The sequence below is a fragment of the Sander lucioperca genome, chromosome 18 (genome assembly GCF_008315115.2).
Source record: "Sander lucioperca isolate FBNREF2018 chromosome 18, SLUC_FBN_1.2, whole genome shotgun sequence".
Classification (NCBI taxonomy): domain Eukaryota; kingdom Metazoa; phylum Chordata; class Actinopteri; order Perciformes; family Percidae; genus Sander; species Sander lucioperca.
Window position 1 is genome coordinate 24789087 of NC_050190.1, and position 13398 is coordinate 24802484.

General features: G+C 39.2%; 2 protein-coding genes across 9 annotated transcripts; both read left to right on the forward strand.

Annotated features, from left to right (window-relative positions):
- The first annotated feature begins 18 nt into the window (after positions 1-18).
- On the forward strand, positions 19-5825 carry tp53i3 (tumor protein p53 inducible protein 3). 2 transcript variants are annotated; one of them, XM_031309743.2, is made up of 7 exons: positions 41-148; positions 2105-2179; positions 2346-2519; positions 2680-2947; positions 3981-4193; positions 5088-5284; positions 5375-5825. In XM_031309743.2, exons 2-7 carry the CDS (start codon positions 2126-2128, stop codon positions 5570-5572), a joined length of 1104 nt encoding a protein of 367 aa, XP_031165603.1. In that variant the 5' UTR covers positions 41-148; positions 2105-2125; the 3' UTR covers positions 5573-5825. The 2 variants fall into 2 exon arrangements, with proteins under 2 accessions (XP_031165605.1, XP_031165603.1); XM_031309745.2 differs by lacking the exon at positions 2105-2179 and having other exon boundaries at positions 19-148.
- Positions 5826-6573: 748 nt separating this feature from the next.
- dnajc5gb (DnaJ (Hsp40) homolog, subfamily C, member 5 gamma b) lies at positions 6574-13184 on the forward strand. Of its 7 annotated transcripts, none has more exons than XM_031310078.2 (7): positions 6574-6778; positions 7140-7269; positions 7926-8139; positions 8336-8489; positions 9980-10045; positions 11558-11623; positions 12596-13184. In XM_031310078.2, exons 2-7 carry the CDS (start codon positions 7157-7159, stop codon positions 12667-12669), a joined length of 687 nt encoding a protein of 228 aa, XP_031165938.1. In that variant the 5' UTR covers positions 6574-6778; positions 7140-7156; the 3' UTR covers positions 12670-13184. The 7 variants fall into 7 exon arrangements, with proteins under 7 accessions (XP_031165938.1, XP_031165939.1, XP_031165940.1 ...); XM_031310079.2 differs by having other exon boundaries at positions 11561-11623; XM_031310080.2 differs by having other exon boundaries at positions 9983-10045.
- Positions 13185-13398: the final 214 nt, after the last annotated feature.

Below are 13398 nucleotides of genomic sequence, written 5' to 3' on the forward strand. Positions count from 1 at the left end.
GTCATATGGAAGACAGACAGCCGGCCCCTTTGCTGGTTTGATCCCTCCCGCGCCAAACCGGAGCCCAGCCTGGACGATGGCACAACTACACTTCCAAAAACCTCACACAGTCATCTCAGAGTTGATCAACTGTTGACATCGCTGTCTGGTAAGTTTACGTTATTAATGCTTTATCACAATTTAAAAGGTAGCAGATTGATTCACTGTCAAATAAGCAGCTATCCTTAACTATAAACTGCTGCATTTTCTTCTTCGAACTGGTGGCTTTATTGCAACTTAATCAAACTGTTGTAGGCTATCTAGCGGTACCACTTTAGACACTTTAATCGAAGATTCTTTAGTCTTAAAGGCTGGAAAGTTTTGACATTTCTCATTACTGTAATGATGGAAGTTCACTGACCCTCCGTCATATCAATACTGAACTACTTTACTATTACAACTGGTTTCTCTTCTCTCTTCTTCCTTTTTCCCACTGCTTCTTCTCCTTAATAGTTTTGTTATTATTTACACCCATGTTCACTACACAGTGAAGCTAACTGAGCTAGCTAGCTACATGTTTATGATTTGCACCTGTATGGAAAGCAAAATGGCCCATAATTCACTGATGTTTTTTTTTTCATGTCCACGCTTTAAAGGTGTTTTACCTAAATTATGAAATAATATATATTATAAAATAATACCTACAAAAACAACAGATTTTTTATGACCTCATTTAGCTTTGCAGAAAGTTGTGGCTATGTGTGCCCATGCAGATTTGATGAGATTTCACTTAAAGAGGAACTACACTACACACAAAATTATTTTCATAATCACATATATTCTTGTCGGTAACACGGGTGATTTTTTCTCTCTCAAATAAATTAGCTTACTGAGGTTTCTCCAGAAATGGCAGAGACAGATATGTCAAAATATGGTCAAAAAGAATCAAACTATCTGCATGGCAATGACACGTTTTTGTGACATTATTTGTGTTCTTGTGGTTTTTAAGATGAAGGAAAATGTGCAGAAAGATTTTTTTTCATAATATGGGATATATAAACAGATGTGCATTTTCAGTCCATCCCTCCATTTCCCAGGGATCACTTAGTTATTATAAATAAGGATTAGGGCTGTCAGCATTAACGCATTAATCGCGATGCGATTAAGGGCCAAGCATAATGCGTTAATTTTTTTAATCATATTAAGCACATGCCGCCATTTATTAATTTATTTTTACTTCACTCAGCTTTGCGTCGTGCCTAACAGGCTACTATTTTGCCGTACTTCCTCGTAACACATCCTGTTGGTGCCACTGATATGTCTGCACTTCTCTCTGATGCTCTGAAACAGACGTTACAGGCAAAAGAAACATCGCTGCACGTGACGCTAGTTAACACTATACTCGACAGCAGCTAACGTTAGCCTACCGCTAGCTAGTAGCTAGATTAAACACGGTTACAATGCTGACAGCTAACGCTAAACGGTGTAATGCAGCGTTCTATTTACCATGGAACTCGTTTTTTACGAGGTCAAAGTCGTAAACACAGCCCCTGACCTCGTATTTACGAGCTTGGATTGTACAACCTCGCAGTAGCGCAATGCTGTGTTCTATTTACCTCGGAACTCGGAAGCTGCAACTGGGAATGACGTCATACCCGAGTTGAATGCGTTCTATTTAAAAGTCGGATTTTCGTTATTTTCATTAGCTCTAGCCCGGTTAGCTATTGTTAGCAACCAGTTGATAACAGCGCATTACGCCATTTTTTGTGCATGCAAACAACGTAACAACATGTCAGATAGAAGTTGGACATGCCTGTGTGAACGACTGATTTAGTGAGACACAAATAAGACATAAGTGCTTATAACTTTATGTTACTGCAGCTTTCACAACTGTTGATACAGGGGGCAGCCATGTTGGATTTTGAACTCGCACTACTGCGAGGTTGTACGAGTTCCGAGCTCGTAAATACGAGGTCAGGGGGCGTGTTTACGACTTTGACCTTGTAAAAAACGAGTTGCGAGGTAAATAGAACGCAGCACAAGTTGAAGAATTGATGCTCTCGATCTGTTCAAGTATGGTTGCGGTTGATAATTCCTGCCTACTTTTGCTTTTATCAAATCACAGTTGCCACTGCTGATGCTATAAATGCATCACATCCTGCACACTGGAAGATTTTTCATCAGAAACACCTACCAGACAGTGAGTGTCTACAGCCAAAATAAAAATTGCTTGTAAAAAATGACTATAGGTTATATTGCTTCAGTTGTCAACCAGCTTTATGCCAACAAGGCAAGCATTTGTTTCATCACAACATTTTAGTATTTAAAACATATTTTTCTATATATTTTCTATTTTCCCTTTACAGGCCTGGCACAAGTGTTGCTCTAGCTTTGCCAATATGATGCGTGCAGTGTGTGTTGACGTACCAGGAGGACCAGAGAATTTGCTGCTGCGAACTGTCTCGAGACCTCAGCCCAAAGGTGGAGAAGTCCTGATTAAAGTTCATGCAACTGCCCTCAACAGGGCAGACTTACTGCAGGTATAATGCAATTCTTACAAAGCATAAGTTTACTACAGTCTCTGTGCTTAATTGTCCTGCTAAATGTGGTTATTTAACTTCATGTGACTTGTCAACGTTTTTATATTTTGAAACAATTACAACTAAGTCAAGTGCAATCATATTTTTCTGTTTTCCACAGAGACGAGGACTGTACCCTCCTCCTCCAGGTGAGAGTGACATCATAGGCCTGGAGGTGGCTGGGACTGTGGATACTCTGGGCCCAGGGGTGAAAGGAGACTGGAGGCCAGATGACAGGGTCATGGCCTTGCTCTCTGGAGGAGGATATGCAGAATATGTTTCTGTGCCCGAGGAGCTTCTCATGCTCATTCCCCCTAATCTCACTCTCTGCCAGGCTGCTGCTATCCCAGAGGCCTGGCTCACTGCTTTTCAGCTGCTGGTTTTCATAGGTACAAAAATATGCCATCTCACTGACTACGTTTACACGCACATAATATTCAGTGTTTTGCCCTTATTCCGAAAAAGACAATATTCCGACTAAGCTATTTCCATGGCTAATGAAAGTGAATATTCCACTAATATTCCCGTTTACACGTAGCTGTGCAAAATACGATTTTTTTCAAAGTTTACCAGCATTGGCGGACTTGTCGGACCGTGCAAACACAGCGTCCCTCTCATTCCTTCAACTAGCTTCTCGAAAAGGTCGATGTAGCGATGTGCAGGGGCATCGGACTGGGGGGAAAAAGGGGACTGAGTACCCAGGGCCCTCATGTGAGGAGGGCCCAAAAAGATGCTAGAAAGAATAGCTGTGGATGCGGGGAGGGGCCCATAGAAAATGCCTTTCTACAGGGCCCAGCATTTTGTGCTACGGTCCTGGCGATGTGTGCGCATATCCAAAAACCTGTTGATATCCAAGTCTTTGATAATGTTTAAAGGTAGCTGTGTTTCACCTTCTTTTCGGGACTGCAGCTTTGCAAATTCTTGGCTGGTTGATTTGTGTACAGCAACCATAGCAACGCACAGAGCTGACCATAAGCCGTAAACAGGCAAGAGGCCATAAACTGCGGTAAAAAACCCTGATTGAGACGCATATTCCGAATGCAATGCATACATGTCCAAAGAATGCCTCTATAACCCAAATAATACCAGAATATCCCACGTCTTAATCTGAAAATGCTATATTCGAAAAAAAGGCCTTATTCGGAATATGCTGTTTACATGACCTGTATCAAATTCGGAATAATAGCGGAATATTGACGTGCATGTAAACGTACTCATGTGGTTAAAACTAGTGCAATACATTATCTGAAACTACAAGTTTATCACAACAATTAAAGATGGTAAAGTATTATGTTCTATTAGTTACCACTTCACTTTATACAACCTTTTCCCTGCCTGTTCCCTCTCTCTATAATTAACAAGGGGGGAAATATTAAATACTGTATATTACATTCTTGTTGCCACCTGTCTTCTCTGCCACAGCTCAGGTGAAGGAGGGTGAAGTAGTGCTGGCTCATGCTGGAGCCAGCGGAGTGGGAACAGCTGCTATTCAGCTGGTTCGTCTGTTTGGTGCCGTGCCCGTCGTTACTGCAGGGAGCCCAGAAAAACTCAAGATGGCTGAGAATCTGGGAGCAGCAGCTGGGTTTAATTACAAAGAAGAGAGCTTTGCGCAGGGAGTTCATGACTTCACAGGAGGTGAATTGTGTAGCTGTGTAGACGGTTCACTATGCTGCAAAAGACAGGGCTAATATTCTCTTCTGCTAATCATTAATTGTAATATTGTTGTATTGTTCTTATTGCAGTGATCCCACACAATATGTCAGTGTTATACACTTTTCATTGGATTTTCTGTGCAGCCGTAACTAGTAGTTCTTTTTGTTATGGAAATGAACACCAGAGACTATTTGGTGAGCAAAGACATGTTTAAAAAGTCTCTCTCTCTCTCTCTCTCTCTCTCTCTCTCTCTCTCTCTCTCTCTCTCTCTCTCTCTCTCTCTCTCAAAGTCACAAATATAGAGTTTAATTTATTTTTTAAAAAGCTATGTAGTTCCCTAAAACACCTGGGCATTGTAGTTTTTATTAAACTTTACTCAAACAGGAGGAAATTGTGCATTTGTTGGGGACTATTTTCAGCTGTGGATTAATACACATTTGGTGCTCGAGTAAGTATTACCGGCAAAAGGACTGTGTATTTGGGAATGAGTCAAAATAAACAGCACCAGAGTTCATAATGAAGGAACATTTCGTCCAATATAACAATGTGGCTCATTGGTGTGTATTCAGTAGTTCTTGAACAACAATGGAGCACTGGGGTAAAGAGGAATAAATATCAGACTTTGACTACACAGATACTACTTACTGTTAAAGATCAATTCATTGTTGGTTTTGTTCTTTTCAATAGTCTGACAGTAAGAAAAATACAGAATACCACCAGACATAATGATTATGTTTCAAATAATTAATGTTACATATGGGTATATCACTGATGAGAATTAAAATAACACCAAATAAAGAGTCAGAGTTAAGGGTCAAATGCAGATTAAATATCCTGCTCAACTCAGTTGTGTCACTAATTACTGTTTTTTCACAGGCAAGGGAGCAAACATCATCCTTGACTGCATTGGTGGGTGTAACTGGGAGCAAAATGTGAGCTCCTTAGCCACCGACGGCAGGTGGGTGCTGTACGGCACCATGGGAGGCAGGGCGGTTGAGGGAGATCTGCTGGGCAAACTGCTCTCTAAGCGAGGCCACTTGCTCTGTAGCCTCCTCCGCTCTCGCAGCCTTCAGGTGAGAATTCATGCTGACTCGTGTCAACAGTGCTGAAACATCTCTGGTATTTACATGTCTGTAACTTGCTTTGCATGTTTCTTTTCACAGTACAAAGCAGACCTGGTGATGGCTTTCTCACACAGAGTGTTACCGTGTTTCTCAGAACAGCCCGCCTCGTTGAGGCCAGTGATTGATAGCACATTCAACCTGGAGGACATCGCAGAAGCTCACAGGCACATGGAGGCCAACAAGAACACGGGAAAGATTGTGATTAATGTGATTCCACAGAATCAGGATACTCAGTGATGAACAGCTGCAGTAATATTAAAGAAATGTAATTGCTCTGAAGTACATTTGATCTATGTCATTTGAAAACTATTTGTCTAACACAAATATTGATAGTGATTTTAAATATGCCTTAACCACCAATAGTCCAAAGATGATTTTTTTATTTTTATTTTACAGTGCTGTCTCTTCTGTAGTGTCATGATTAACCATAACCACTACTGTTTATTATCCGTATTGTGTTCATGCTGGATATTAAAGAGACCAACACTGACTCTCCTCGCAGATATCATACAAATACTATAACATACTTTACAAAATATTACAGAACCACACCAGAAAACCATTAAAAGAAACCTGCAGTAAAAGCATAGCTATTATCCTGTCAAACATAATCAAATGGCACACTGTAGCATGTGCAGTTGTATTATGTCTACAAAAAAACGTAATAAAATGCATATAAACATTGCATAACAATTTTACGCTTACACTTCCAAATTTCCCATAAATCATATTTTACCTTCTTTATAAAAGTGGTGGTTAGTAAAATGCTCCTCCTCAGAGGAGGAACCCTTTACATTTTGGACTTTGAATCCTTGGATTTTAAATGTGGGACTAATTTCAACTACTTTATAAACTGCTGGATATTCATAATAATTCACCATAATTTATTCGATTTATATTTTGTATTAATAATCTAAATCTGCAAAGTAACTCATGTTGTCAAGTAAATTAAGTGGAGTCAAAAGTACAATATTGGCTTGAAAAAGTACAAGTATAAAGTCGCATAAAATAGATGTACTCAAGTACCTCAAAATTGTACGTTACATGATCAAAGTTACATTCCACCACTGGTATTAGAAAAGTAATTACACACATTCAGTAGTGCACAAACGACTCAATATAATTATATTAAAACCTATAAAGAAAACCCTTATTTCGTTATTTATTAATACATTTAAATTCTGCGTATTTTAAACGCAGCCGCGCGCGCAGCAAACTGAACAATAACGTGAAAGGATTCCTTCCTGTCTTAGCTTCCTGCTTAGCTCTTTTAAGCTTCCTGCTTAGCTCTTCGCTGTGGAAGTTTTCCTCCATGAGGAGAGACGTTTGAACGGAGGAAACCGAGTACTATCAGCTTCACTACATGGAACAAACTTTAGGACAACCAACGGACACTTTTCGGACTCTATGATTCGACCAAAAACAACGATATTTATACGTCCAGTACGTAAGATTTAACGTATAACTTCCTCCTCATGCTAAAGTTAGCTAAGTCAGTTAGCTTTTTGTCGTGACTTAAACCAAAGATCCTTTATTCTAAACCGTCTCTGCTTAAACGTTACCCCGCAGGGTTTAACATTAAGTGAAGTAACGTTAACCCTAATTGAATATTTGAGTTAAGTCCTGTAGCTAACTAATTCCTTATGTCACAAACTTAAACTCTAGCTAGTTATATAAGTAATATTATGGGCGGTGGTGGACTCCCAGCATGCTTTACTTCTTGTTTATTGTGGTTTATTTACTTCCTCGCCGAGCTTATTAGCCATTAAAGGTCTTACTCCATTTGTGTTTTTTTATGTCACAGCCGCCAAATCCTGAAACATGCAGGACCCAAACAGACCTCAGCGTAAAATGTCAACAGCAGGAGACAGCTTGTACAAAGTCCTGGGTCTGGAGAAAGGAGCATCTCCAGAAGAAATAAAGAAGGCATACAGGTATGTTCATAAAGATAAATTCATCGGTTAATTTAGCATTGAGTAAACCCTTGGACTTAATGGCTATCTGTGCGTTTTTTTGTTCCATTTTATAAATAGGTGCAAAACAAAAAATAAATCAAATTGGCACTGCATATTGGTTACACAAGTCTGCAATTTTCAGAGCTTTGGAGTTCATGCAGTATTTTTCCATCAAAAGAGCTTAAGTAAGACAAGAAGACTTGCGGATTTGTGCTGTATATATGGAGTTTAGACACATTTTATTGACAGATCTCATTAGTCTAAAGGCCAAATAGTCTAAATATGATGTTCAATTTGAGTTGAACAACTATTTTTTTGCTTTTAAAAAGGTCTTAACTTTTTTTTTCCAGAACAACTTCCCGTACCATATTTTTTTAACAGTATACAGGCATACAAATTACATATTCTAATAAGATATAAGAGCATGTTTACTGATTGTAACCATATACATTTATTGTTAAGTTTTTGTACTTTAAAAAGGAATGTGAGTCCCCGATGTACAACTCTTGTGGTTAGACTGGTTTGTATTATCTGGTTGTTGTGAATGACGACAACCCTTTAACACCCACTGGAGTGGCGTCAAGGACAGTTGCGTAGTCTGACTAACGGTGGTATTCTCACTCGTTTGTTTTCAGGAAACTGGCGTTAAGGCATCACCCCGATAAGAACCCAGACAACCCAGAAGCTGCTGACACATTCAAAGAGATCAACAATGCCAACTCCATCCTCAGTGATGAGAACAAACGGAAGATCTACGACGAGTATGGATCCATGGGCCTCTATGTGGCCGAGCAGTTCGGGGACGAGAGTGTCAAATACTACTTCCTCATGTCCAAGTGCTGGTTCAAGGTGAGGGCCAATGTGGTTTCGAAAGTCTGTGAAAATTGAGTGAACGTCTGACTGAAAATGTAATCCAGCGTTCTCTATATTTTAACTGCCTTCATTTAGTTAAATATTTTATTTTGTAGGGTTGAGATGCAGTACATGTTTGCATACAACTAGCACATACACATACTGACATTGATTCCCTTTCTTTTGTGTTCAGACCCTTGTGGTGTGTTGCTGTTTCTTCACCGGCTGCTGCTGTTGCTGCTGCTGCTGTTTCTGCTGTGGGAAGTGTAAAAAGCCAGCAGACGGGGAAGACTTTGCCTATATGGACCCAGAGGACCTTGAGGCAGAGATCAGAGAACAGAATGCAGGTGAGGGACTTTGTTCTTTTGGATTTACTTCAGCTCGTAAAGGATATCTTCCAGCTGCTCACATAAAAGGGACATCACATGTTGTCTAGTTGGTGCCTGTTACATCAGAGTGCATGTAAAAGTTACACTAAAACTAAAAGCAAATTTTTTTCACTTAGCATTTCAAAATCATATTCTAATGGTGTTTATCGTGAATACTTGCTTTGTTGAAATATACATTCAAATGCAGTATTTACACTGCAAAAGGCAGCATTCAACATCAGTGGCCCCAAATAACTAAAAATAATCTGTTTGAATAATGAACTCTGAACCGACTTATTGGGACTTTAGCTTTTTCACCGTATCCCCCAGAGTTAGACAAGTCGATACATACCCTTCTCATCTCCGTGCGTGTCGTAAATCTGTCCGACGGCTCCAGCAGCATCAGGCCAGCACAGAACATGCAGGTGAATGGTTCCAGCAATCCTACTGCTCCGAATAAGTGACAAAATAACGCCAACATGTTCCTATTTACATGTTGTGATTTGTATAGTTACAGGGTGTATAAAAACAATGTAACATGAGACACAGCCATCTTCTAACCGTAAACAAACCAGGACTATATTCTCAGAAGGCGAAGCTCTGCTACTTCTGCTACTTGGGCGGAGTGATTTGCTTTGCAGCAAATCTGTCAGAGAATATAGTTCCCGGTTTGTTTACGGTTAGAAGATGGCTGTGTCTCATGTTACATTGTTTTTGTACACGCTGTGACTATACAACTCACAACATGTAAATAGGAACATGTTGGCGTTATTTTGTCACTTTTGTCACAATTCAGAGCAGTAGGATTGCTGGAACCATTCACCTGCATGCTCTGTGATGGGCTGCTGCTGCTGGGGCCGTCAGACAGCGTTACAGCACGCACGGAGATGAGAAGGGTATGTATGGACTTATCTGACTCTTGGGGTTACAGTGAATAAGCTAAATTTCCAATAAGTCGGCGTGTTCCTTTAATGAGACAGTCAGTTAACTGCACACAGCACTTTTATGTTTCCTGGGCAGTTTGTAATTATTTTACAGCAAAGCTCGTCAAAGGGATAAAAGCTTCATCGGTTTGCATTTCATTAATACATTTCGATCAGTTACTTTCTGTGCAAGGATGAGTCGTCACATGACAGGAAAATGCCATTTTGATAAATTGGATGCATCCAGTGTCTAAATTAGGAAGTACTTAATGCCATTTTCACAAAAGCTTTTTTGTAGTGCAGTTTCAACTGAATTGACTATTGTAATTCATCCATTCAGTCATGGAAATAATACATTGCTGGAGAGTGAATAAAGATGAATATGTAAATTTTGGGGACAATTTTAATGTAAGTTCCTAGATTTTGAACGGAAAACTATCTTCTGAATGTTCAGGCTTGGTGTTTGGTTAAGAACGCTTTTATAGTGAAAAATGAAGCCTGGTAGAGATTAAAGGAATAGTTTGACATTTACACTTTGTTTCACAGCAGGAGACCATGTAATAGTTATTCAGCCGAGCCCTGGCACTTCAGATAATGACGTCACCCCATCAGGTAAAGTTCACCTGTACTTCAGCTGACTGCTGTCTATTGTAATTAGTAATTGAAATTTCACTTTGCTGAAAAGTGAATAAAGGTGGACATGTCATTTAGTGGACAAATTGAAGTTGCTACATGTTTAAATGGCAACTTCTAAATGTTCAGGCTTGGTGTTTGGTCAGAGCACTTTATAGTGAACAAGTGGAGATTAAAAAGATATAGTTTGACGTTTAGGGAAATATGCTTATTTGCTTTCTTGCTGATTTGGAGATAAATACCACTCATGTCTGTGCGCTAAATATAAAGCTGCAGCCTCTTAGCTTAGCATAAAGACTGGAGCAAAAAAACTAGCCTGGCACTGTCCAAAGATAACTGTCGCCAAGCAACTAGCTTAGACTTCAGTAACTCACTGTTTCTGGCCAAGAAATAGTCCTGCACATAACCTCATGAAGCCACAATTGTTATTTATTTTTTTACATTTAAGTTCTTGTACAGATTAGAGATGCACCGATAGACCGGCAGGTGACCGGAATTGGCCAGTTTTCATGTGCTCGGCCATGACCGGCGACCGGCAGGTCAGTCTGACATATGCCGATTGGTCAATGCTACAATTAACTGACAACATAAGTTATACGAGTTACAGTTCTCAAGGACAGACACGACAGCACAGTCTTTTTCCCTTTCTCTCAACTTTTCCGCCATGTGTTGCGCGTACCCGCTCGCTGTGTGAAGTGCGTGTCCGCGCTATTCTTGCACATGTAGGAACCTCGTGAATTAACCTGCAACATGTCAGCTGTTTGGAAATTCTTCAGCGTGTGTGCAGAAGATAACAAGTTTGCAATATGCAACGCCTGCAAGGAAAAAGTAGGGGGTGGAGGGACAACCCCAAAAACCAAAATCACATTTTTTTTAGTTGGATATTGGATGTGAAAAGAAGGAAATTGTTCTTCTATAACATTGCACTTCAGATGTGTGTGAATTTCGAACACCAGGAGTAATTTATATAGTTCTATTTTATAGTGATCCATTATGTTCAAAAAATGTTCTGTGCAAAATGTTCTATTAAAGAAAAGATAGAAAATAAATATTTGTGTGCTGTAAAGTGGTTAGAAAAAAATGAAATCTGAATCGGCTAAAATCGCTATCGGCTGGCGTAACTCAAAGAAAATCGGAAATTGGAATCGGCCGAGAAAGTTGTAATCGGTAATCTCTAGTACAGATTAAACAAACAAGATATGTTCATTACTGAGCCTTAGAGGTGCTGGTAGGTGGATTTTGTGGCCAGAGGCAGGCTAACTGTTTCCCTCTTTTTGCTAAGCTAAACCCTATCTTCTGGCTCAATCGTCATAATTACAGTACAGTGGTGTCAATCTTCTCATAACTCCAAGTAAGAAAGTGATTTACCCAGATGTCGAACTATTCCTTTAAATCTTGCTCAATTCTTGGTCTTTGTATTTGGTGATACATTACCTCAGAAGTCCTGTTAGGTAGAAGCATGGCTTTGCTTACAGTTACTTTGTTTCACAGCAGGAGACCATGTAATAGTTATTCAGCCGAGCTCTGGCACTTCAGATAATGGCGTCACCCCATCAGGTAAAGTTAACCTGTCCTTCAGCCGACTGCTGTTCTGTGCTGATTCACTAATCTGGCAGAACATGAAGCAGCATGTCCCCGTGGAGGGATTAATGTTTTGGCACCTTCTAATACTTCTAGCTCCAGGCGTGGAATGTGCGTTTGCCAAATCACATACTAACATTTCTTCCTTCAAGTTCTGCAGGATTGCTGTTATTAAGCAGTTATTTGTTATGACCCATGTCCCCTGTTGCTTATTAATAACTGTGCTTGCTTACACTTGGATCACTGGATAATATTATCAATGAGCACAGAGGACAAAACAGTGTACTAAACTGCTAACACTAATTATCAAGAGCAGTGGTTGTCAATCTTGAAGTTAGATCATTTCAGAGGAGCCACGCAGTTATAAATTGTTAATTATAAAACTAATCAGCCTCTTTTAACTGTTCAAAAGTTTATAGCCAAAAAGATGGCTTATCAGAACTACTGATTTCAAGTGACTACACTAAAAATTGTATGGATTTAAGGCTTCTTGTGCGTTTTTTTTTTTTTCTTAAGCTAGTTTGTTTTAACATTTGCTCCGCTCTCCTGCTCCTCAATGCTGTATAATATACTAACTCATGTAAGGTTATTGAGAATATGTGCTGGGAGACATATTGAAATCACTGACTTAAGTAAAAGAAGCAGTATAACAATATATAGTAGTCAATCAAGTAAAAGTTCTGCATTCATTTGTATAGTATTATAGTATTATGTATAAGTATTAGGAGCAAGATGTACTTATTAGACCGCAAAATGTCAGTGTAATATTACATTATGGGATTAATATTACTGATGCATCAACATGTAAGCAGCATTTTTGTGGTCGTGGTTTGCTATATCTTAATACATTTTCTTTCATTGGAAACAAACTGCTCTGTTTTGCGGTTTTTGCTGAGCAATAATTAGAAGTATAGAAAGTTAAAACGTAACTGTTTTTCACACCTGTAGGTGAAAATGCACCCATTGTGATTCAGCCTCATGCAACCAACGGCACCTTGGGAACCAAGGGAGAAGAGTCCTGAGAAATCCACGTCACCATCAGCGCTGCACTGATCTTGTTGAAAGATGATGAGTATATATGTTGGGTTTGAATGTGGCTGACATGCAGAAAACAGTCATCTCCGAGGCGTTTGTTTAAAATTAACTAAGCAGCAGCGATTCGATAGTGCCATATTTTCTCTAGTGCCACTGGGTTTGTCTTTGATCCAATCTATTTATTTTTTTAATTTTTTTTTTTTTTTTTAAAAAGGTGGTATCTGGACTGCATTACAGTGACATGACAAGCCATGCAAATCAAAGCTCTGGGATATTTTTTTTCTTCATGTGCACTTTTAACGTCTGTTTAAAATCCTAAAGCTGCCACGATGGTCTGAGATATTTTTAAAATGCAACTTAATAGTATGGTTCCCGATTATTAAAAGCCAACCACTCGGAGATTTAATTGTTGAGTTATACTGCACATATTGTAGAAATAAAATAAAGGGCTTATTGAAATAATGTACAGTATATTGTGATTAAACCAAACCGTGTATTTAAACTGTTTGGATGTCCACTTGTGTATTTAACAGCTTGTAAATAGCACAATTAGAATAAATAAAGTGATTCTGACAGGCAATACAGGAATAATTCAACATTTTGTGAGAAACGCTTAGTCACTATCCATTTGACGGTTAGATGAGATTTCAACTTTTCATCATTGGACAACTCAAGATTGGTTGTGTGATTGCCAAGTTGGCCGTGTGGGCCTTTAA